This window comes from Idiotropiscis lumnitzeri, chromosome 17 (assembly GCF_059441095.1).
Source record: "Idiotropiscis lumnitzeri isolate Australia: NSW breed Sydney's pygmy pipehorse chromosome 17, RoL_Ilum_1.0, whole genome shotgun sequence".
NCBI classification, from domain to species: domain Eukaryota; kingdom Metazoa; phylum Chordata; class Actinopteri; order Syngnathiformes; family Syngnathidae; genus Idiotropiscis; species Idiotropiscis lumnitzeri.
In genome coordinates, this window is record NC_142407.1 from 15,741,528 (window position 1) to 15,765,299 (window position 23,772).

The window sequence follows — 23,772 nt, forward strand, 5'->3', positions numbered from 1 at the left end:
GAGCAATAGCGCACTGCCATGTAGCCCCCCCCCACCCCACGCACCCAACATGCCCAAAATATAAATATAGTTATTTTGCAATGGATTCAAAGCCGTTTTTTGCTACATGCAGTGAAATTCTCGTATAAAAATTCGCGGCGGCGACTCGGCATCAAGATTTATACGGACGTTAAAGTCCTGACAGAGTTTTATACATGACAGTGAAATCCTGACCACACTGCGGGCGACGGTGCAAATGAAAAAAAAAAATCGTCGTAATCTTTTTCAAAATTAAAAACATCATAGAATTCACTTTTTTGGGGGCGGGGGATCAGGGTGGATAACCCGGTGTACTTTTCTCCCCGTGGCCAATATCGTACACATCTACAAAGGAATACAAGATGAAATGTTGTAAAGTTATGAGAACAAATATTGGAGAAAAAAAAAAGTACTCAATTCAAACGCTTTGTATTAGCTGCAAAATTGGCATATCGCATACGTATAAATCAATGAAAGGATACGCAGACGGAAAAAAAAAATGTAAATAAATATACAAATATTCATGACTCCTATACTATAACAACATTTTAAAATGCGCATGCATCAGTCTCGGGAGCAAATAATGAACATGGCACATGAAAGACAACCAAGCTTCCCAGAAGTTAGATAGGCGATCACTCCACAATGATGCGAGGCTCCTATTTCCTTTGCAATTCCAGTCTGATATCTTCTAATACAGCTGGAACATTCTTTTTGAATATTCCAAAAATAACGGCCCCGCCCCTAATCGATGCCTCGAGCCATCTGCAGTTGCAGAACATCCCAGTCTGTAATAACTGTCTGGAGTCTGCCCATGGCGTGATGTCATGTAAACCACTCAGTAAATCTACCACAGGATTTTTTTTTTTTTAGATTTTTGGTAGTATGGCAATTATTTGGCTAAAACTTAGCCATCTGTCATATAACCACTTTTTTTTGGCACCAATATTCCCCACGCCCTACTCAAGGACACTTCAGCCTCAGAATGTTGGCCACCGGAACCCTCATTTTCCGTCCATTTTTTTTTTAAACACAACAGCAATGATGTAGCACCTAAACTGCGTCACGAAAGCATCGCTACGCACAAGGCATCAATCCAGCCCGCTGATATGATCACATGACGGTGTCGGCGGCCATGCTGGATGCTCAACACGTAGCATTACTTTGTAGAAAAAAAAAAAAAAAAAAAGGAAAAGCCTCATATGGCTTACAAGGCTGTGGACGTTGTGGAAAAATGAGTCATGCATTTGTGAAGATGCTGTACTGCAAAATGAAGTGCGAGTGCGCTCACATACAACAAATTCCGTGTAAGGGTGTAACGAAAACAAAAAAAAAATGTAAATGTTTGTCTTACATTCAACGTAAAAGAAACTAAAACTAAAGCTTGGGAGCTTTCTGAAACAGAAGAACAAAATCTAGACAGCTGTGATACGACCACTAATGCCGGAAAATTGCAGTGTCGACATTTAATTCCACATGAGTGAACGTATGTACATAACAGCGACACGGAAAAAGACAGCTTAGACGTAGCATAAGTGTCTAGAGGCAGCATCCCGCCTAGGTTCGAGCTTTCATACTACCTCTGAAGCCGCAAAAAAGTTGAGTCGTTTTCCGGGAAAAAGATAACATACACTTTCAAAGGGTCAGTTATGAAAGTAGTATGTCAAATCTTTCTCCGTAGGACTATCACCAAAACTGAAATGAAATGTGGGGAATATGAAAGGGCCGACAGATCCTCCCGTTCCATTGAAATAGTTCATAATAGGTCAGTCCATTGCTAAATTTAGTACCCATTCCGAGAAAGAAATGGAACTCGTCAGAATACAACATATCGGTGACTATCCAATGCAAAATTCATGAAAAGGGCTCCAAAGTTGCATTTTTTTTTTGAAGGAGGCAAACCAGGACTGAAACCATCATGGCACTGTTTGTTTGGCAGTTTTTCTCCTTCTGTGTTGATTCTTTACAGCCCCCCCCCCAGAGGAAAACAACAAAAGTGCAAAGTGTGAACTCCCACTAAAGGGTACATCTGCCTGTTTCACGCCTTTCCTCACATATACATTCGCCCAAATACACAAGATTGAGTTGCACACGCACGCACGCACGCACACACGCACGCACGCACGCACGCACACAGTGTCAGGCAGTGGTGTTGCCGTTAAGATGATGTGGCACAGGGGGTGGCGGTTCGTCGCTAGGCTTGGGCCCGGGTGCCACTTGGAAAGGGTTACAAACGAGCGGGGGCTGACTGGCTGCTCTTTGGTCCCATAAAGCACTTGTTCGGATGTGTTGGGGTGGGACAACTCAGAGGATAGACGCCGGCTGCTAAGCTACGACCGTAAAGATGTGCAGCGCAGGTGAGGAAAAAAAAAAAAAAAGTCTTTCCAGGCCATGCGGTTCAAAGGTCGTCCATAGCGTTCGGCGGAGAAGCGTGTCGGTTTGAAAGTGAAGGAAGACAGGGGAAAAGCGAGGTTTCGCAATTGCAGCTGTTTGCTTGCGTCCAAATGGAGGGTACGGGGCGACGGCACATGCTCGCCAAAGACTGGACAGGACTTGACAGGAGTAACGGATACAAAATGCATTGGATACATCAACAGCAGTTGTGGAGTTCCAAAGTTCCCAAAGTGATGCACAAGGACCTTCCAAAGAAGTGTGATGCTGAAAAAGCTTCCAAAAGTCTTCTCAACGATGTAAAATCAGCAATGCGACGCGCTCAATGGGGATTTGTTCATATTCTGGCGGCACATTGGGGGAGGGGGGTCTGCGCCAAGGATAGGCGTAAGCCAAGGTTCGGGAAAACCTGACCGAAAAAGATATGGCGGCCACATGAACACCACGGACAGCGAGAAACCAAGCCAACCCACTCTTGCCCCCCCCCCCCATCCACGTGAGAGACAGACAGACGCAGCCTTAAGGCAATGCATAGCCCTTGGAAACGTTGGCACATGCATGGGGGTGCAGAAATGTCTGCATATGTGTCACATGTGCATCTCATGTGGGTTTGGTGTCACAATAAAAATGAAAAAGCAAGATCACAAAAAGGAGAGATGATGCGCTCCACGTTGGCCTTTTTTCAGCTGCAAAAGCGACGACACTGAAGAAACATAATTAAGCTCAGAAAGGCCTTTGAAATGTCCGCTTGAAGGTTGAAAAATTTGGCGAGAAAAAACGGGGAAAGACAAAATGACGAGTGAAATGGCGAAGAAAAAAATTGGTGATAGAAACGGGAGTATGAAAAAAAGGGCAAGACCAAGCGGGAAATAAAAAAACAGGGAAATAAATGAAGAAGGAAAAAAAATTAAAAAAAATTCTGAGAGAAAAGGGGGGAAAAAACAGGCAAGATAATTGGCAAAAAGAAATAATACTGAAAAAAAAAAGAGAAACAGAAAGAAAAATAAGACAAATAGGGGAGGGAATAAAATGCCAAAAAGAGGGAGAGGACAACAAAAACACGGGATAGCAAAAAAAAAGTGGCCAGAGAAACGGGCGAAAGCGCATGAAAGAGGGCGGGTCAGATGTTGGTGAGCGTGGTGGAGGTGATGAGGCGCACGGTGAGCGTGCCGGGCAGGTCGCTGTCCTGGCGACTGCCCTTGTCGCGGAGGTGAAGCGTGTGCTGCTCCTGACGCTCGTTGGGGTCGCTGAACATCACCACCTGACCCAGGAAAGTGTCCACGATCATGTTCTTATTGTAGATCTGACGCCGAGCCCGGAGAGCCAGGAAGTCAAAAGGAAAGAAAAGAAGAAAGAATGAGCTTGAGAGGAATTGCAGCTTGAAAAAGAAGCAATGAAGATATCGAAATTAATATGTTGGCGGCAATCTGATTGTCACTCTTTTGTGCTTTTCTTCCCATTTCGACAGCAATAATCCTCTTCATTTCGAATATGATCGCTTTCGGTTTGCAAATATTGACAATAGTGTCCTACGGGGAGCTGCACACACCTCTCATCATACGGTCTCAGTTGTGAATGCATAAACGAGTTGCCCCGTCGCTGTAGAAGAGTCCAATCATCATCAAATCTGAATCTGGGGAAATTTGCTAATCTGGAGCATCAATGTGGAGAAAACAACTTCTCATACTGCAAAAATACTGAATGCACTTTTAGAACGAGTTGGACAACAAGGAGCACCAAGTGAAAATTTCGACTGCTGAAGTTTCTGAAGTGCTGTCGGGCCAGCTGCGATACGCCATTTCCACCATTTGAGGAACGGTCTCACAATGATGATTTAAGTGTTCCACTTTCAAAGTTGAAAAGGAGGCGCACTGAGTGAGGATAAACATTTACGTTAGCTCATCCACCTAGCTAGCTAGCTATCCAGCCCCTGAATGGCTCTTACGCAACCAAGGCCAAAGGACCCAAGTGGTCTGGCCTTACCTCGATGTGGACTCCCTCTTTGGGCTTCTTCCGGTAGAACAGCCCCTTGATGTCAAAGTTGGGGCACCGGGTGTCCTTGTGAACCGGCGAGCGAACCCTCTCGCCTTCGCAGGTGATGATCACGTAGGGATCCACCGCTTTGGAAACATGACAGAAGGAATCAATTGATTGAGAGCACACATTCTCCAACTCGTATTTTCGTCAAAACCAAGATCATCATCATTGCCACCCACATAAATTGGACCGATTTTATTGCAGTCATAAAACTTGAAAATACTCTCTTGGAAAATGACCAAAATGGAGTTTGCCCACTGCAGTTGAGTTTATTACACTTTTATTAAATCACTGATCTTAAGATTTGAAAGAGTGTGTGTGTGTTTACCTCCATTGGAATCAGGTCCCTGCAGACCCTCAGCGTTGAGAACGTGGACCTGAGTGACCAGCTGAGGGTAGCCACACATGCCAGTCCAGCACGTCTGAGGAGGCTCGTCCAGGGTCAGCTCTCTGAAGTGATCAACCGGAACGTGAGTGTCATTGTGCTGCCGGCCAGCAGAGGTCACTCTAAACTAAGTTTGGTGTGTGTATGTGTATAATATAAATCAATAAAAACCTGATTTTTTGGGGGGGAAGGGGGGGTTATATCGTTTTTTTTTCTTCAATTGACTTAATTTGCCCACAAAACTCCAGCATGTGGACTTTATGGTTTACTTGCAGTCCGAAGGCACGTCGGTGAAGACGCGGAGCAGAAAGTCTCCCTGCTGGCCCGGGTCGAAGGTGGTGGGGATGATGACGTAGCGGCCCTCCTTCAGCTCCTTCCTGAGGAAGACGCAGCGCGAGTTGATGTAGATGGAGCCTGCCACCTTTTGCTGGGCCGAGTGCATGCGGTACTTGCGGTTCAGCTCCACCTGAGGGAGCAACGTGCATGTTGGAGGTGGTCACGGCACGCTCAGTGTTGGTCTCTCCAGGTCAAATATTTGTCTTAATTAGGAATTCATCATAGGATGCTTCTGTTAAGTACTGTAGGAGCTTTTCAAAGATCTGTTTGTTATTTGTTTTAACCTGGTGGATATCGAAGCCTATGGCGAGGTTCTCCCCTTTCCCTTCTTTGGGCGTGGCTCTCTTCTCCTTCTGCTGCAAGCAGATCAGCACTTCATCCTCCACCTTCTTCACATCAAACACGTACTGGAGGAAGAAAGGAGGTAACAAAAAAAAAAGTGCTTTTCATTAGTGCAGTGATTATTAACTAGGGCCTCGTTGCACACTTGAGTACAATGACAATAAAGGGATTTCTAATTCTAATTCTAATTAACGATTTTCAAAAATAATCACATTGCAATTTTTCTCCCCTTGATATTGCGATTTAATATCTGATTTTTTTCCCCCCCGAGTTCCTCTTCCTATTCATTTTCTTAACAAACACAAGCAATAAATTAATCTAATCAAGTTGCTGATTTCTGACTGAAATGAAATCCAAATGACATGACATGGTAATTAAATGAAATGTAAATGGAAGGCAATTCACGGTACCTGAGGGTTCTGGAGAAAGGTGGCCTTGTGATTGATGCAACCGCCCGAGCGGTTGCGCAGGGGGTCCTGGCGGTGGAGCCAGGAGCCCCGCATCACCTCCTCCTCCCATGTCTTGTGGATGCTCAGGTACGACGTGTTGATGAGGCGGCACAAGATCAGGTCGGTGAAGTACTGGCAAAAATCATCGAATGTCATCCTAAAAGCAGCAACAAAGGAGAAGTTAAAGGAAAAATGCAAAATTGCAGCGTCAGATTCATAATGAACCCGCTACTTATTCACATTTGCCTTTGACGCAGCCAAAGCGAAAATAATGTTGCTGAGTTTTACACAGCAAACACATCATCAGACAAATACGTGTAATAATCTTTGGACATCGACAATTGCTTTCAATTAAACTTCTAATATTTTCTGAGCAACAAATTCACAGCAAAAGTCATTAAAAAAAACAATAAGAATTAAAATGGTTGAAAAAGATAATTGTTAACACATCAGAGCAAACCATGCAAATACAGTCGATATCAAATGTCTACACACCCCTGTTCAAATGCCAGGCTTTTTTTTTTTTTTTGTCAGCACACAACGGTCACCATTTAAAGTGCTTCTGATTAGCCCACCCAAAAAAGTTCAACTGTTCTAGGCAGCTTTTCCTGACGTCTGAACTGTTTTCCACCTTCATGAAGAGCCCAAAATGTGATTGGTTAATTGTGAACACAGCCACATCCGCAGTTACAAGGGGGTGTGCACACTTTTGCAACCACATTTTTACCACTTTTACTCCCACCTTTCCTTTCTTTTCAATTAAATTATACAGATTATAGGTCACAGTAACAGTAAAAAGTTGGCATTTGACCTAGGGTGTGTAGACTTTTTATATCCGCTGCACATCTGTTTAGCTTGCCTTTCATCTTCTTGCAGAAATAGTCCAATATTTTCAGAAAGGAGTGTTTGGACTGAGAAAAATAGTAGCACAGGTGGAATGTTGTTTTTTTTTTGACTGGTAAAGGGCAGCACAAGTAGCATGTGTGTTTGTTGTCCTCACCAGAACTCGCCGTCATCCTGCACGGTGACGCCGAGCTTCTCTCTCTCGCTCTTGCTCACCTTGTTCCACTCCTCCGAACTGCAACAATGAAAAAAAAAAAAGACATTCAGTTGCATCTCATTGCATCATGTGAATGTTTTCATGGCTGACGGGTTGAGTTTATTAAGAGCGCCATCGCTAAGCATCAAGGGCAATTGTGTGGAAGCTCAACGGTGATGATTCACAGCCCTTAAGTAACAGGTTTTTTCATCAAAGCACGCATAGATTATTCCATGAGAGCACGACTGAGCAGGAGGTGTGCCGACCATCTTTAATAAGCCTCTCGTCCGTAGACCTCTTCAATTATTCAGACTCCATTATCCCGCTTTACCAGACGCCCTGTTCTGTTTGGCGAGAGGTTGGTAACTAACAATTCTGAGACAGAACGCTGTCCAGGGAGCAACTTCCATCTCGGGGATGACTTGTTTCCTTCGAATCGTGCGTGGAGGCGAAATGAGGTAAATAAAAGCTGGAATTTCCTCCAAAGGGAAAACTAGTTTCCAGGCAATAATATGGCTTGTGCGGCTGCTTTAAAGAAAACATGTGCGCTTTCGTGTAATGTAATCTAATTACATTTAAAAATATACATAATGATTGCATTGATTTGAAGAATTCTATATGATGAACACGTGTGGATGATTTTTTTTTTTTCATTTTATACAGTCCCTTGTTCAAACTGCATGTAGGGCCATATACGGCCCACAGGCCGCAGGTTGGTCACCACTGCTTTCAAGGCTCAATCATCTCAAGTTTGTCCAAATTGTCTTGGGAGTGGCATGAAGGGAGAAATGTCATCCAAGCTAGAGTGTGTGGTCTAGTGTGGTTCTGACCCATTAGCTTGATTGCTTTGCCATTTTTCACGGTCTATACAGCACTGCCTTCCCGGTATTGTGTGGGTTACGTATAGATCGGGTGGCTTTTGTTGCTCGCCGGTTCATCGCAAATAGGGGAGTCGAACTCGAGGGAGCGAGGTGCTTTTGACATTTTGGAAATCGGAATCAGTGGAATTGGTGGAGCTGGAGCAGGTCCAAACGAGGTTGCGTTTAAAACGATTAGGAGCCTGTTTGTGCTGCCGGGGACATGCGTCTGGTCAGACCCACATCGACGACCGCGCCATTAGGATGGATGACTCAACTGCGAGCCCATTTGTCAATGTTTTGTTTACTGCAGATGGAAATTTGAGGCACTTTCCCCTCTTTGACCAGAAAAAGCTTGAAAAAGAGATGCAGTGTACATTTTTCACAATTCAAACAGTTACTGGGCAAATGTTTGTCAAAATACCACAAGGATCAAAAATCAAAACACATTGCAGGGGTGGAAGCAAGGGTGTTGGAATTAGACGAGCGGCTTCTACTTCTCGTAGCGCAGCACAGAGATCATCGAGATTTACAGCATAGGCCACACCCTATTTTTAAGCCTCCCAAAGCTTTTTGGAGCAGTTGGTGCTGTCTCATGAAAAAAAATAAAAATACTAGTCAGCAATGGTTTGATTGCCATGACATCCAGGGCGGGGGTAGGGATGGTTGATTGAGGCATGCGGAAGCAGAGCCCAGAATGTAGAAAAAAAATCCATAAAGATAGTACCAAGATTTTCACTCGTGGAGGCAGCACTTCATACACTTGCCAATTAGTGTGCAGATCTGTAACCATGGCACATGCAGCGGACTCATTCCAAACGCAACTTCACCATCAAAATCCAAAGCAACTCATATTCAGTAATGGGTAGATCACAAAATTTCCAGCTAACCTGTCGCTCCACGGGCCGCTCCACTCCTTTTCCCCCCACGGGTTCCTCATGCGAATCATGTGCAACTTCTCAGACTTGAAATACGCCAGCAGCCCGTGACCTAGCCGCACTTTTCGGACGTCTGTCACTGCGTAGGCGTGGCCTTTCACCAGGCCGCAGTCCAGCCGCGCCTCCATGTCCTCCACCGTGGTTGCCTGGGAAACCACCCCAAAAATTTGCCAATTAGCGTTTTTTTGTTTCAAAGGGAGGTAACAAGATATTCCATTTAAAAACAATAAGACATGGCCGGAGCTGTCTAAAATAAGTGATGGGTGCTCATTTCACTCGCGAGGTGTACCTGACGTTTAACAATAATAAAAGCGTCGGGAGGAAGAAAGAGCAATTCTTCCGATGACAGAAATCAGAAAAATCTGAAAAAGAGTATTCTTTGCCCGCTTACCCTAATGGAGCAGCTGATAAGGCCGTCTCGGTTGTGCACTTTGAGGACTCTTTCAAACAACTGGTTGCGGGCTGCCTCGTCCGTCGACATCTGACCCTCCAGCAGGTCCACTGGCTCTGAGACCCCACCCGTGAAGTCCACCAGCGCGTCCGCCGTGTTGCCACCGTCCAGAGCCTCATAGCAGCCGTACACCCTGAAACAAAATCAAGTCAGGCTCATAAAGTAATGAGCTGACTAGTTAACTAACACTTTAACTTACTGACAAATGAGCTAACAAGCTAACAAATGAACGTACTAACAAAAAACAAAGGAAACCTATCATGTCAACCAGGCGTGGGCAAACTGTGGCCCGTTAAATGTTTGAATCTGCCCCGCCGAAGTTGAAAAAAAAATTAAATGAATAAACCTTGTTAATATTTTATTTTCTAAATACTGTGGTTTTTCAAAGACATAAAATTAAATATATTTTGTTTTCTCCGATGAGGTGAAGTCCCCAAAACACTCCATCCTTCTGCTCCTGGTCCGGCCCCTCTGTCAAATTTTAGAACCCATTGTGGCCCGCCAATCATAAAAGCTCTGACGTAAACAAACAAACCAACAAACTAACTAGCAAAAAAAAAAAAAAAAAAGCAAGCGAACACATTTACTCACAAACTGACTAAAACAACTAACAATGCAAAAGAGCTAGCTAAACCGCTAACTAAATAGCAAAGTCACACTTTAATCCATCTGAAACACTGTTAGCATGCTCTGGTTTTGCCGTTCTGTCTCGCAACACTGTGAAGGAGTTAACTCTTGGATTATTTTGTCCACTTTTCAGTGATGAACTGAACATATCATGAGGAAACTAACTTGGCGTAGGCCTTCTCCACCAGCGCGCTCCAGAACTCGTTGCTGTCATTGGAGTGGCAGTAGACCAGCTGGTTGTCCACGGTGGGCAGCCGGTCATCGATCACCACGTCCACCCACTCGCCGAAACGCCAGAAACGGAAGTGGAAGATGCCGCCGTACGAGTCGGGCTTCTCCGTGTCCCACTCCTGCTCCTTCCAGTCGGGAATCACCTGAAGAGGAAGCGGGGAGTCGCTTAGCCAAACAGACAAATGCCGATCGTAAATCATGTCAAGGTTTTATTGCCTGGCTGCCATCACTCATAAATCCTGCTGGAACAGGGTGGAAGCTAATAACTTTTGCGTAAAGTAACTACAAGTGAGCCTCCATTATGCTGTTGTTATTCTCTTGAAACAAATAGCCTATCCAAACGGAATTAGAAGGCAGAAGTTGATGGCGTTCCCCAATTAGATGGCCGGCAGAGACAAATAAATGCCTCCTTCTACAAGTTTATGGCTGAACTCTGTTGCCCAACAAAACAGAAACATCAAACTGTCTCTCAGATCAAATTCCAGCTGCGGATGGAGTCTTACCGCGGGTGATCAATGATTATCCTTCGCAGTAATTAAGATCATTCGTGGTTTGTGGAGTGGTTCTACTGAACAATGCTTGGGGAAAGTAAGCAATAAATTCGGTAACTAAAATAAAAGATCTAATGAACAAACTAATAAACTAATGAATGATTGCGCTCGCTCATGAAAACCCTCGCTTGACTAGGTTTTGCAATTGCCATTTGCTGACGAACAGCGAGGAAAGCAGAACCTCCCTGCCGAGGCAAACCGAGATGGTTTGTGACCCAAACTGCATGAAGCCAAGAATACGAAACATTTCCTGATGACTTCTTGACAATGACTTATCCAGGGTGGAGTCTCGTGTACGTGTCACATGTTCTAATGAGCAAGCAAACAAAGGCAAGCGGCGTCCCATCCCCCCTCGAGACAAAACCCAAATGTCATTAGATCTTGTTGCCAGGCATCTCTGGGAGTTAAGACGCGCCCCCCCCCCCTCATCATCTACCACACACTCACAAGAAAATCTCCATCTCCAAAGTGGAGATTGTTATTCAGCCGCTAATCGATTTTAGCAGTCATGGCGAGTACCCTGGAGCTGCCCTTCCGGCCGGACCCTCAGCTGACCGAAGTGATGCGCCTGCGGGTCCAGTCCCTGCAGCAGCGTGGCCAGAAACGTCAGGATGGCGAGCGCCTGCTGCAGCCCAATGAGGCCGTGTACCGGCTGGACTTCACCAAGCAGTCGCTGCGCTTCTCCCATTGGACGGTGCGTCTGGCCCAGTCGGGATGCCTCACCATCATCGCCACCTCGCAGCTGTGGACGCCGGACCTCACCCACCTGATGTCCCGCCAGCTCCTGGAGCCCCCGGGGGTCTTTTGGAGGGCGGCGGGCGACGCCCGTGAGCTGGGGACCAAGTGCTACGAGGCCGACGCGCACGAGTTTGGCGAGCGCATCGCCGAGCTGGCCAAGGTGAGGAAGGTCATGTACTTCCTTTTTGCCTTCGGGGAGGGATGCAGCCCTGAGACGGTGGACTGCTCCATCACCTTCACGGGAACGGGGGACAGCTGAAACCTTCCAAGTTTCACCTTTGTAACCAAGTACCTGTAACTGCAACAACATAGTCACTATAACTAAGTTGCTTCTGTAACAAGAGAACCGCACAAATTGTAGAGGATACCCGCTACTAGTGCGCACACAAATGCCGACAAAGTACAGTTCAGTTGTATTTAACTTTTTAGAACAAATCATTTGCATTTAATCTTTGCCTATGTGTGCTTAAACTTTATGTGCAATGCATTTGAACTGAAGAAACATTTTTTATTTATTTTTTTAATATTTAAGCACAGCATTGATGTTCAAACTGTTCATGATGTCACTCATTAAATATGCTTCATAGGAATCACAGTCCGTGTCTCTGTGAACACTTTTATTGACTTGGTGTCAAACATTTCAGAACCAGTTAGCTTCCACTGTCACGTCACTGTTGTGTATTTATCTGCACGCGCCCCATTTCCCGGCTAACCTCCATCCTCCCCAACAACGTCAAGCTGTCACTACCTCACTCCAATCCCCCGGGGACACCAGCAGAGAGAACTACCACTTACAAGCTTACAAGTCAAAATGTTGCCAACATTCATGTCAATATCTTCCTTAGCAGACATTGAAAATACATCTTTGTTCATCCTTAAAACAAAACAAAAAAAAAAAAAAAGGTCAGGTAAAGTCGAAAAGAACATATGAACTTTATTTTGAGCACAGCCATGTCCACAATTTGTAACTGAGTGAGTGTAACTAAGTCAATGAAACTAAAGAGCTTTTACTAAGAAAGCAAAAAGAAATCTTTATTTATTAATTTATTCTTTATTGATGGAAGCGATTTATCTCAGTTGTTTAATTTTTAATTCCCTCTCGAAAAGATTCTTTTTTTTTTTGTACAGGTAATAGGTAAGATTAATGGCGTAAAAAGTTTTTAAACGATTCATCTTTGTCTCATTTGTTTACATCACAATGTGTGTATGCGTGCGTGTGCGTGTGTATAATTTACGAGCAGGAGCCAAACAAATGGGCGGTGTTTTTGCAAAATGAGCGTGTGTTGTTATTAAGCAAGAAGATGCCCGGCGGAGCGGTCGCCACGGGCTGCATGCTAATATTTTACGACTCCAGTCTACCACACACTGCACGAAGGCTAATTAAAAAGATCTAAGAGGGTGGGAAGCGGGAGCCGTAAATGAAAAAGCACTCGCAGATATTGGCGGCTGATTAACATCCAAACGGTATAAAACAAAAATGGTGTTTTTGAAGAACTGCTTTCACTGAGGTGGGGGGAAAAAAAATCTCCTAAGAGAGTTGGACTAACAGATGAAGTGTATTGAAAAAGACAATCCAATACTTTGAATGACTGGGCTTTTTCTTATGTGGTTTCAAACTCCAAATGAATAACAAAGCAACTGGTTTGATTCAAAGTTATGGTTTCATCTGCTATACTCATGATTCCCCGCACCATCCGTTTGGATCGCTTCCCAGTGTTTGGATGAAGAGTAACCATCAGATGTTTTAGTGAGTAGAACCTGACCAATATGGATTTGTGTGAGGCAGATACCGATCCTGTTATCTGGCAGAACAACATTCCGATTAAAACAACATATAATGAAATAACTTCTTTTAGTCCAACTATAAAACTTCATCTTGTGTTTGCAATGTTTTTGTAGTGAGAAACAAAAAAACAATCTGGAAAAATAGCTTTAAATGATAACCTGTGCACTTAAAGTAATCAAGGATTTTTAAATCAGCAAAGAAAGGAAGGCACACGCTTACTTTTTGCCATAGCGACTCTCTGGAGGCCAGACTGGAGCAGGCCGCCACAAACCAGCAATTCCCCAGCTGCCCCTGGTGGAGGTCGTGGGCGCTGATGCCGTCCACAAACAAGTGAGGATCCTCGCATAACTCCTACACACACACACACACACACACACATTTGGATATGAGGCAAACACACTCTAACACAACCCAGGCTAAACTAAGCTCCTCTCCGACATCCGAACATCCGAAGCTTGTTTCCTGGTCAAGATACATCACGTCAACATCCATGGACTGATTCTTGAACTATTTTCAAGCCATTTTGTGACATTTTAAGATTGCAAATAGAGAATAAAAAATATGAATTCTTGAATAGTGAACCGCAGATAGACAGGTAATTATCGTTTTGGGTTGTTCCACTTTAGAGGTCCTGTAAACTATAAGCAAAGGGGGGGGGGGGGGGTTGTTAACGAAGACGAGCGGGACCAGCGCGCCTTATGCTGACGTGCAGCAGACCTTAAATACATTTGTGAAATCGCATTAAGCGAGTGTGTCCAGGTCCATTTTCAGCCTCTGTGCAGACACGCTGTCTTTCATTACAGCCAACAATGTGCTGCTCAATAAGCTGCTGCAGCTTTTTCTCCCTTTCCTCGCTCTCTCTCTCTCTCTCTTACACACGCACGCACACTCACGCAATGTGGCGGTTGGGGTCGGAACCTGACCATTTACAGAGAGACATGCTGTCCTCCTCCATTTTTTTGTCCACAACACTCCATGCTGCGTTTTTCTTTTTGTACGAATGCATTAAAAACAAGGATGACTCAGCAGATGTTAGAGAAGAGACTCTACAGAATGTATTTATGCGATCACAATAAAGGCGTGGTGTTGGAGATTTTCCGCAGTAACCTATAGAATATATTAGTAGCGTTTAAACATCTCAAGTAGAACATCCCGAAAGTGGCACTATTTGGCATAGCAAAATGGATAGATGGATGAAGAGAGAGATAATAGATGGTTTCAAACATGGACATTAGTTGACAGAGCGACAAATGATAGATGGCTAAGTGGACAGACAGAGTGATAGATAGATGGATACAATTGGCAGCCGGATTGTTCGCGAGCAGACATATAGATAGATGGGTCAAAACGAGATTGACAAATGTGTCGTCAAACTCGACACTTTCCTTTTCTGAAGATCTTACGTCCTGTAGAGTTGCAGCACTCTTGTTCTAAAATTAAACCTCCTTAAAAATGCAAGGTGCACACGACACGACATATAATTGCTATTCACGTTGGCACATGGCTGAAGATGACGATAGATCTGCGGGTGAAGGTGAGCGTGAAATGCAGTCATCCTCCTATTGACACCCGCCTTCAAAGAGCATGTGAATGTGCTTGGATGCAAAAGAAACCAAAAAAAAAAAATATGACGCGGCCAAGGTCGGTCATTCGCTGACTCGGCAAGACCAAGGCCCCTCTAATCGCCCCGCTCCCCACCTCCCCCCACTCCGCTGAACCCTTCCGGCCGAACAATAACTATGTTTGTAGAACAGCTAAGGTTTCTGTCTGCAGCAGCATTGATTGTCGCCGTGCAGCGGAAGCGAGGCGAGGCGGGGCAAGCTGAGGGGCTCCCCACGGCCGGCGACCCGTCATCCGGTTGGGGGCAGGCAGGCTGAGTCTCAGGTAAACCAGTAATAGAGTATCGATCGCAACGTGGCCTCCGCGGACAGTGAAGTAATGCGAACGCTGCGGCCGAGCGCCGTCTTATCATTTACCTGCCGGCCGAGAAGCTGTCGAGCGGCTCCGCGGTTGGCGCCATCCATCAACCCCGCGGAGAGGAAGTGCCAACCTCATGCCAAATTCGCAAAACTAGTTGAGTATCCCCACTCGGGCGTGGCATTTTTTTCTACGGGGGACAAATGCGCATGCTTGTGTGCTCATTAAACGTTAAAGGGCAAAAGGCGGATAAGGGATGACAAGCTTGGAATGGACAACAACTTTATAGGCACATCCATCTGCCTAAATGACCACGACTGGTCGTATGGATTTTTTTTTTGGAACCGTGTAACTTTGGAGAAAGTCGGCCACGGTCAGGAGAACAAACTTATTTGAGAGGAGAACAAGAGTGGCGAAACGTCTGGAGTGGGTAACAATAAGGGCCGTGATCTGTGAGGAGACTCAGGGCAGCAAGCAAATGGGAGGAAGGAGCAAAGTGGAAATTGTGGAGTACAAAACGGTGGCGCAAAAAGCTACAGCTTTCCAAATGCGTATGCTCTTGTCAGCAAATGTTATCCAAAAGGAGAAAGCATGCGGCCCGTTAAACGTTTTAATCCGGCCCGCCGAACTTGGAAAAAAAATGAAATGAATAAACCTTGTTAATGTTTTATTTTCTAAATACTGTGGTCTTTCAAAGACAGATATATTGTTGTAATGCTTTTGTTCAGTCTCATTTAAGATTAAATGTATTTTTTTTCCTCCGATGAGGTGAGGTTTCCAGAACACTCCATCCATCCGCTCCTGGTCCGGCCCCTCTGTCAAATTTGAGAGCCCATTGCGGCCCGCCAATCCAAAAGTTTGCCCACCCCTGCTGAAGAGTGAAGAGCGAAGGCAATGCAACAATTTAAGATAATGTTAGCATGTGTTATTCAAGAGGAGACTGAGGGCATCCAGCAAGTGAGATGCGGTAGCAAAGTGGAGACTGTGGTGTGTGACACTGGAGCGTCGCGATAGATTCGATAGAATATAACTTTTTTCCATGGGGGAAAAGAAATCTAACTTTTTCACATCTCAAATGACAATTTTGTGCATTTCAAAGATACAATTTCACAAAAAGGCAAACATTTTACCTACACAAAAACCACGTTACGTTAAATCTATTAAGCTTTTTATTTTCCACCAAATGTTTGCCATATCACATCCGTGGTAGACTGTGGAACCCCTGTTGCAAAAGATTTTCAAACGTATCAAAAAAAAAAAAATGCACTTTCAATTCCAATTGCTCAGAACATTTGCTTCTCTCTAGTTTTCTGTTCAACTTGATTATTCTGCACTTTCCCCGCGAGCTTTCAGTGGCCATTAGGAGTAGGACGAGGAAACGTGCTTAATGGTTCCCGTGGAACAAATGCACGCTGGAGTGAAATTGTGTGGTAAATGTCCATTATTGTTCTTGTCATTATGCTCATTTGGGTTTTGTTATTAAAAGGTGCATTAGTCTAACCTTCTTGCTAGAGTGCAGTCATCATCTACTCGTGCCGGAGTTAATCTAAGGAATCATGTTTATCTATGCGTGTAAATACCAAAGCGAAATCAACTGCGTGTAATGTTATCATGTAAAAATGCGACAATGTGCCCGCTTAGGCTCCTCCTGCTTCTTTTTTTTTTTTTTTTTTCTTCCTTCCACTCGTCTCACAGCGTTCAGTCCGCCTGACTGACATCCGCGCAGACCAAAACATATAATCTGTGTGACCCAGTTTCCATGGCAATGCACGCCGCCTGTCGCCGCTGCAGAAGGAGGTTACTCCACAACCACGTCATCGGCATAAAGAAAACAAAGATCTGACTTCCGCAGGAGTTTGGTTTGATGATTACTGACTTAATGGTCATAATCAGGGAGGGGAGTATAACACTGCAGCATCCAGAGTTAAGACGTAGCATAAGATAACGTTAGCATGGGCGCTAATTTGAGCTGTGTACCAAGTATCGCAACGCCACAGAGTCCATGATAAGCCAGCACTGGCGCGTCTGCTTATTTTCACCAATTTTATCCAAGAAGACACTGAGGGCAGCTCAGTTTATAATGCTTCAGCATCCAGGATAAGCCAATGTTTGCTGAAAGAGAGCCTAAGCGCATCTTGGGCCTCCTGCTTAACGTTAGCCATGATGAGGAGACACATTTTATCAGAGAGGAGCGCGACATCAAAGTGGAGACTGTGGAGAATAACAATGCAGGATAGAAAAGATGGACAAGAGTTGCGGGCTCCGCTTTCAACACTCGCTTTGGAGTGACTTACCCGCGGCCTCTTCCACACCACGCGTCCGATCCTGTTGCCCTGGTAGAAGAGCGAGTCGTCCGTGGCGGGGAAGCGGGGGTCCTCGAAGAGCAGGCCGCTCTGCAGGCACTGCCTCTTCAGGGTGGAGTACTGCTGCCCTTCGAAGGCTTTCACCGACGCGAACATGCTGCAGCCCTGCGCAAAAAGGGAAAAATAGCAAAGAAAGAATCATCGGCGAGCCAGGATGAAGGACTTGCCTCAAATGACTTGGATCCATCCATCCAACTTCTCGCGCTTATCCGGGGTCAAAAAGTCCGGGAAATTGAGAGCTCAGCCTTTCAGCCCAAGTCGACCTCCACTACAACGTACAAGCCGGAGAGGGCAGTCCAACTTTTTCCAACCAAGGATCATGTTCAATGATTTAGAGGTGCTGATTGTCATTGGCAACCGCTTCTCACCACTCCCAACGATGCACGTTGTTGTTGAAGCCAACATAAAAACATCATCCGGAAAAAGTATTCGTGCATTTTGACTTCCCACCACTGGGAGAAACTACCCCCCCCCCTTCTCTCTTGATTGACACCTCCACAATGAGCCGTCTCAGCGGGAACTCAAAGTCCTGGTGCACGTGTACCTGAATCTTCTGGGTTTGCGATGATTAATCTGTCTCCCGACGTCCCCCAGGGCCTAATTATCAGAGCAATGCAGAGAGGCAGACATGTCGGCATTGATCAGCCCCACACACACGAGGCTGCGCTAAAATGGAGCCGTCCTGATCGATAACGGCGCCACGGGACAAACCTCCCGAACATTTCACCTAATTCGTCTCTGTCAAACGTGATTGGTCAATCACGCAAATTTCAATCATACCCGGATGACTGAGCAAGCGTTGGTGTATCGATTTAAGACTAACAAGGCAGAACTGCCGGCTCCTTTTATAAACACTGGGGTCTGTGGAATTCATTTCTTTCGCCATAAACTAAACCAACACATTGTTTTGGATTTATTCATATATGGGACAGACCCCAAAAATTGGCACACGTGCTAAGATGACAAACAAAGTACAGCATACTCATAATATCTCCAATGAGAATTGCGAGGCTCCTCTACCAAAGCAGATCTCGCTCGTAATACCAAAAGTGAAACCGCACGAATAAGGGTCTGCAATCATAAATATTGAACACGTTAACAATAACCATATATCGGACCGTCGCTTACTTTGTTGTGGACTGTTTACTCCTAAATTGGCCGATAAAGTATTTCCTGCAAGATTACTGAGATTGTAGTGGGAGACGAAATCTGACAGATGGTTCGGTGCCTTGGCTCGTGACCACCACGGGGGAAAGCATGCCGTCCTTTGGCCAGCGCGGACAGTCAGCGGCATCACCTGCCTGCGTAGAGTCAATTTTAAAAAGTCACTGCCTCTATTTGTTGTATCATTTGAGTTGTTTTCCATCTGAAAATGACCATCTCGGCGCGTGATTTAGAAAAAAACGTCAGCTGCTGCAATGCGGAGAGATCACGCTGGAAGTGTGCGCCTTTCCATCAATAATCAATAATCCAGAAAGTCAGTGAAAGGAAACAAAGTGCTCCTGAGAACAGATGTTTCAGCTCGATGGACAGAATCGCAGCGAGGCGGATGACGGCCATTCGTCAAGAGCCGCGCATGCAACTCTGACAAAGTGCGACTCAAGCTTATCAGATCATTTGTAAAGCTCATTGAAGCTCTTACGTTTGTTTATAGTGAACTGTATTAGAAGCCATCACCCAAGTCGAACTATCCGGTGCATTTTCTGCCCTTCTGAGTACAAAGATGGTTAAGAAGACGAGAAGAAAAATGTTGACTCCATTTACATGTGGAGTCCCACAAAGATCAATTCTCCAACTTGTGATTTTTCTTTTTTTTTTTTTGCTCGGAATTCATGATTTAATTAGGTGGACCTACAATCTCAATGGTCAATTCGAATTAGATTAATTACGAATAAGACAACTTCCAAGACAACGACCACGCATCTTCGAAAGGCTCATACTGCCTCTGATGCCACGTTTCAGTCCAACGAGTGCAGGAGTCTCGCAGTCACGACTGATGCTTTTGAGAGGAGTCGTGACAAACAAACAAACAAGAAAAAAAAACAAAAAACAAAACCTCGACGTAACAGCAAATTTCCCCACTGGGAAGGGTGATTATAACAAGGGTGAAATGAAGACTGCGCACAGCAGGCAGGTCAGGCAGCGTCACATTCTGGCTGGTCAGACAGTGGGTGGGACGCAGCGGCGGTGCCGGGGTGACTGATTGAGTCTGCTTCTGCTGACAGACTGATTAAATCCGCAAAAAGTGAACAGGGAGCAGTAATGCACCACAGACAGACGGAGAGAGAGAGAGAATGAAGGCGGGTTCTAGCACATGATACCTCATCTACCCCGCAACTGTAGGAGGAGGAGGAGGAGGGCTATCCCAGGCTTCCCATCCTCCCACTGTGGTGAGCTCTCCCGCCCTCTGCAGCATCGAGGTATCCCGCTGCTGTCCAACTGCAGGCTTGGCCCTGACATTGCCTGACTGCATGGTGATCTCCCGTACATTCCAACGCCAAATTAATCCCAGGAACCGATCTGGTTGATTAGCTGAGGAACCCTTCACATGTCCACACTATTGAGCCATGTGGTGTCCGTCTTTGCAGGTTTGGCAGTATTGCCTTAGCATATATTAACATCAACAAAAGAACGTTAAAAAAAACAAAAAAAAAACGAACTAAAATCAAATAAACAGTCTGCGCATCCCTCTAAATCAATGGGCATTGTGGTGGTCAATCTGGGTCCGAGTCGCCCCGATTTATACTTGGTGTGCATCTCTCGGGTATTTTAATACATTCACGGAGGGGACGTTTTAAAATGTAACAATTTTCATTACACCCCTAATTGTTTCATTTGTTGTCTGCATGTGGTCCCAGTTATAAATACGAATTGTTGAAAGGTTTATAATTAACGGAACATCCGCGTTTCATTAGCTTCTCGTTGGCATTTTGCATTGTGTTTGCGTTAAGATAGCATTTGGACTTAATTCTCTTCCCACAACATTTTCATGAAAATATCAACTGTTCCTCGCAAAAAGTTTGCATTAAAGTTAATAGTGTGAGAAGTATATCATAAATTAGGAGAATAACATCATATTTGTTGCAATTTTTGAAACTCTAAACTCCCAGAAAAATGACTACCTGTTTCCCATAATATTACAATTTGATTCTCCTCAATTCTTATCCTTGTATAAAAGAGGCTATCTTTTTTTTTTTTTTTTCTTAATGAAATAGACGACACACCGCACACTTTAAAACATGATAAATGAAAAAAAAATATAAAAAATTTGTCCCGCAAGACAAAAAGGAACCAGTCGATAGTCACTAAAGTCAGCCAGGCAACGGGGAAGGCCAAAGAGGAAGCCATTAAACTTGGTGGCATTTAATATTGATATTTTCATAATGAATGGGATCATATGGCAATAAGAGACAAGGGCTGTATAAAACGACGGCGGCGTCAGAAGCGAGGCATCACTCATTCCCAGAAAACATTCAATGGGGTAAAACAAAGTTGTGATAAAAATTTCTTTAACTGTTAGCATATATTCCAATTTGACCATTGGAAATTAGAACGTTACATTCATAAATTCATCATCTATATTTTCACCACATTTTGAATACATTTGTTTCAATTTTTTTTTCATTTTGAGTGTACCTCATAAGAGTAAACATTTCTAGCTTTATTTCTCTTTTTTATTTGCATCTATCGCTGGTATCACAGCAGAGAAATAAATGCCGACTTATTTGTCATACTCATGCTCTTAATGTGTCTTCTCTGTCCTCCCTGCTCTCTCTTCTCTCAGTGCTGTGCACAACAATACACTTACTTCATGGAATAAGTAATTCATTACTAGTGGCCCACAAAGGAAGAGGGCTGCAAAAGATCACAGAAATGCTTTGGTCAAAGAATAAAATGAAGAAGGAAAATAAGTAGTTTAAAAAAATATATATTTTTAACCAGGTCGGTCAGTTTCCAACCTTTTCTCATTCACAGCGACGACCTGGCTAATGATCACATTTGCATCTAATGCATTAAAGACGTCATATTCTGCTGCTTAAAAGCTTGAACATGACAAAACAGCCGCACGCTATGTTAACAGACATGTTTCTTTTAAATCGTCTTACTTTATTCTCTGTCAATTAACTAATTAACAGTTTCTAGGAATCCCCAAAAACTTTATTCACTTAAGAACCCCACTAAATAGGTATATATTTATCCAAAGATGCCACAAGGTTGCACCAATGTACTACTTTTGTGTATTCAACTCACTTCAACATAGCTCCTCGGCACCATAATGCCCCAATAAGGTACCAAAGGATGGCGCCAGAGCACTACTTCTGTCTACATGAAGGTCCTCATTTCACTTCCATCATAGTTCCTTGGAACCGTGATACCACAAGACGTAGCCAAAACGCAACTTTTGTCCCAATGAAGCTCCTCAAGTGACTTCCCCATAGTTCCTTGGGCCATAATGCCGCCCACAAGATGGCAACAAAGCACTACTTTTGTTCAAACTAAGCTTCTCAACTCAATTCAACATAGTTCCTGCGCGCACACGTCACACGCTGGTGCACCAAAGCAGCAAAAGGGTAAGAATTTTAACAATGAATGAAGACCAGGTTAGAACCGCTGTACTTTTAGTGACATTTTTGTTTTGTGAGATGTTCTCTAATATAAAAGATGTGTCTTGGTCCACTAAAGCTTGGAAAACACTATATTACCGAATATCTCTTAAAAATTATCCTGCAACGTGTCTTATGAGTAGTGATTGTTTTTCTTCGTGCTTCTGTTCGGAAATAATATCACAAAATGCATAGAAACAATACCATAGTGCTCATATGCTTCATTATGTGCATTGAATAAATGAAGGATGCTTTTGTTGTTGTCCCCTATTTTACATGTTGATGGTAAGTACAAAAAGGGAAGCATTAAGTAAGTAATAGCATCGCGGTTCTCCAGAGATCGACCGAGCAGCGGCACCGTCGCATCCCCCCCTCGCGAGCACCTGCCCCCTCGGGGGCGCGCGACGCTGAGCGCTTGGTTACCTGCACCGAGGCCTCTCCCTTGGCAACGCGGTTCCCCCTCTCTCTCTCGGGGCCTCCTCCGGGGGTTCGGGGGGTGGTGGGGAGTCCAACGGGTCCGACTCTCGCTCTCTCCGGGGGCGGGGGAGGGGGGCTGGCCGGGGTTCCTCGCCTCGCTGGCTCCCTGCCTGCCTGGTCCTCTCCTCCGCCGGAGCACCGCTCTCCTCCTCCTCCGCCTCCTCCGCCAAAAACGAGAGTCAAGCTAGCATGTATCACTCCGCGGCGACACCGGAAATTTGCTGCGTTTGCAAAAAATAAAACATTATTTTACAACATGGTACGATTTATTGCAAACTTCACAGAATTAGCTCTCTTAAAAATCATGTAATTTATTTTAATTAAAAAAAATCCCTACTATATTTCCCGACCCTCTTGGGATTCACGATGCACCCAAAATTATACCCGCTGCTTTATTTCGTTCTGGATTTATTTTTGAAAGTAAACTACAGGAAGATGATGATAGATAACAACAATGACTGACTGGACATGCGCACTGCCGAGCGGCCTGTGTAATCCCTCAATTTTGTCACAAATAAGAGGATGCAATATGCTGCGATTAAGAAAACGAGCCACCTAATTAAAATGGGCCCAGTTCTCTTTGCAATATCTCGTTTACATGTAATAAATAAACACAATTTCTGAAATACTTCAACATACATCTCTACCTCATTCATTCCATATTTTCTGGCCTCAGAGACACATTTTCTTTAGGCATGCTTACATTCCTTCGTCCGACATCGAAACCTGCTTACCTGCCTTCTTTTCTTCGGTAACAACCATTTTCCCCATACATCCCTCCTTCACTCCCACCTGTCATTTTGTTTCTGCCTGACCTTCTTTCTTTCCAGTCTTCTTTTCCTCAGACCGTATTTGATATATCTTTCCTTTCTTTGCAGAAACATTTTCCGTCAACCTTCCTTCTGTATTTCACCATGCATCATACATTGCCTCACTGAAACTCCGTTCTTCCTTCAGACCCACTTTTTCTTTTGCATACTCCCTTCCTTTGCCCAAAACTGCTTTTCTGACATCCTTGTATACCTGTACAGTTCCAAAGAATCAAACTTTATGGTGAGATAACTTTTGAAATACACACATTTCTGGTCCATCCTGTATTTGTGTGACAAAATTTAGACTAAGTGAAGGGATTTTTAAGGAATACATTAAGAAAAAAAAAAAAGTAAAATCAAGATATTCTAGTTTTCATTTTCACTGTCTAAAATTATTGCAGATTTTTTTAAAGCTTTGCTCTG

General features: G+C 44.3%; 2 protein-coding genes across 2 annotated transcripts; one reads left to right on the forward strand and one right to left on the reverse strand.

Annotated features, from left to right (window-relative positions):
• Window positions 1–1,993: 1,993 nt before the first annotated feature.
• Window positions 1,994–22,690, reverse strand: capn5b (calpain 5b). Its single transcript, XM_088279858.1, has 13 exons — window positions 22,484–22,690; window positions 17,388–17,561; window positions 13,396–13,527; window positions 10,036–10,244; window positions 9,184–9,376; window positions 8,745–8,938; window positions 6,959–7,036; window positions 5,920–6,115; window positions 5,452–5,574; window positions 5,101–5,297; window positions 4,775–4,896; window positions 4,393–4,529; window positions 1,994–3,712 (listed from the first exon to the last, which is right to left on the reverse strand). The coding sequence occupies exons 2-13, from the start codon at window positions 17,550–17,552 to the stop codon at window positions 3,530–3,532; spliced, it is 1,929 nt and encodes a 642-aa protein (XP_088135984.1). The 5' UTR covers window positions 17,553–17,561; window positions 22,484–22,690; the 3' UTR covers window positions 1,994–3,529.
• Window positions 11,152–11,779, forward strand: ompb (olfactory marker protein b). Its single transcript, XM_088279859.1, has one exon. It carries the CDS (start codon window positions 11,161–11,163, stop codon window positions 11,647–11,649), a length of 489 nt encoding a protein of 162 aa, XP_088135985.1. The 5' UTR covers window positions 11,152–11,160; the 3' UTR covers window positions 11,650–11,779.
• Window positions 22,691–23,772: the final 1,082 nt, after the last annotated feature.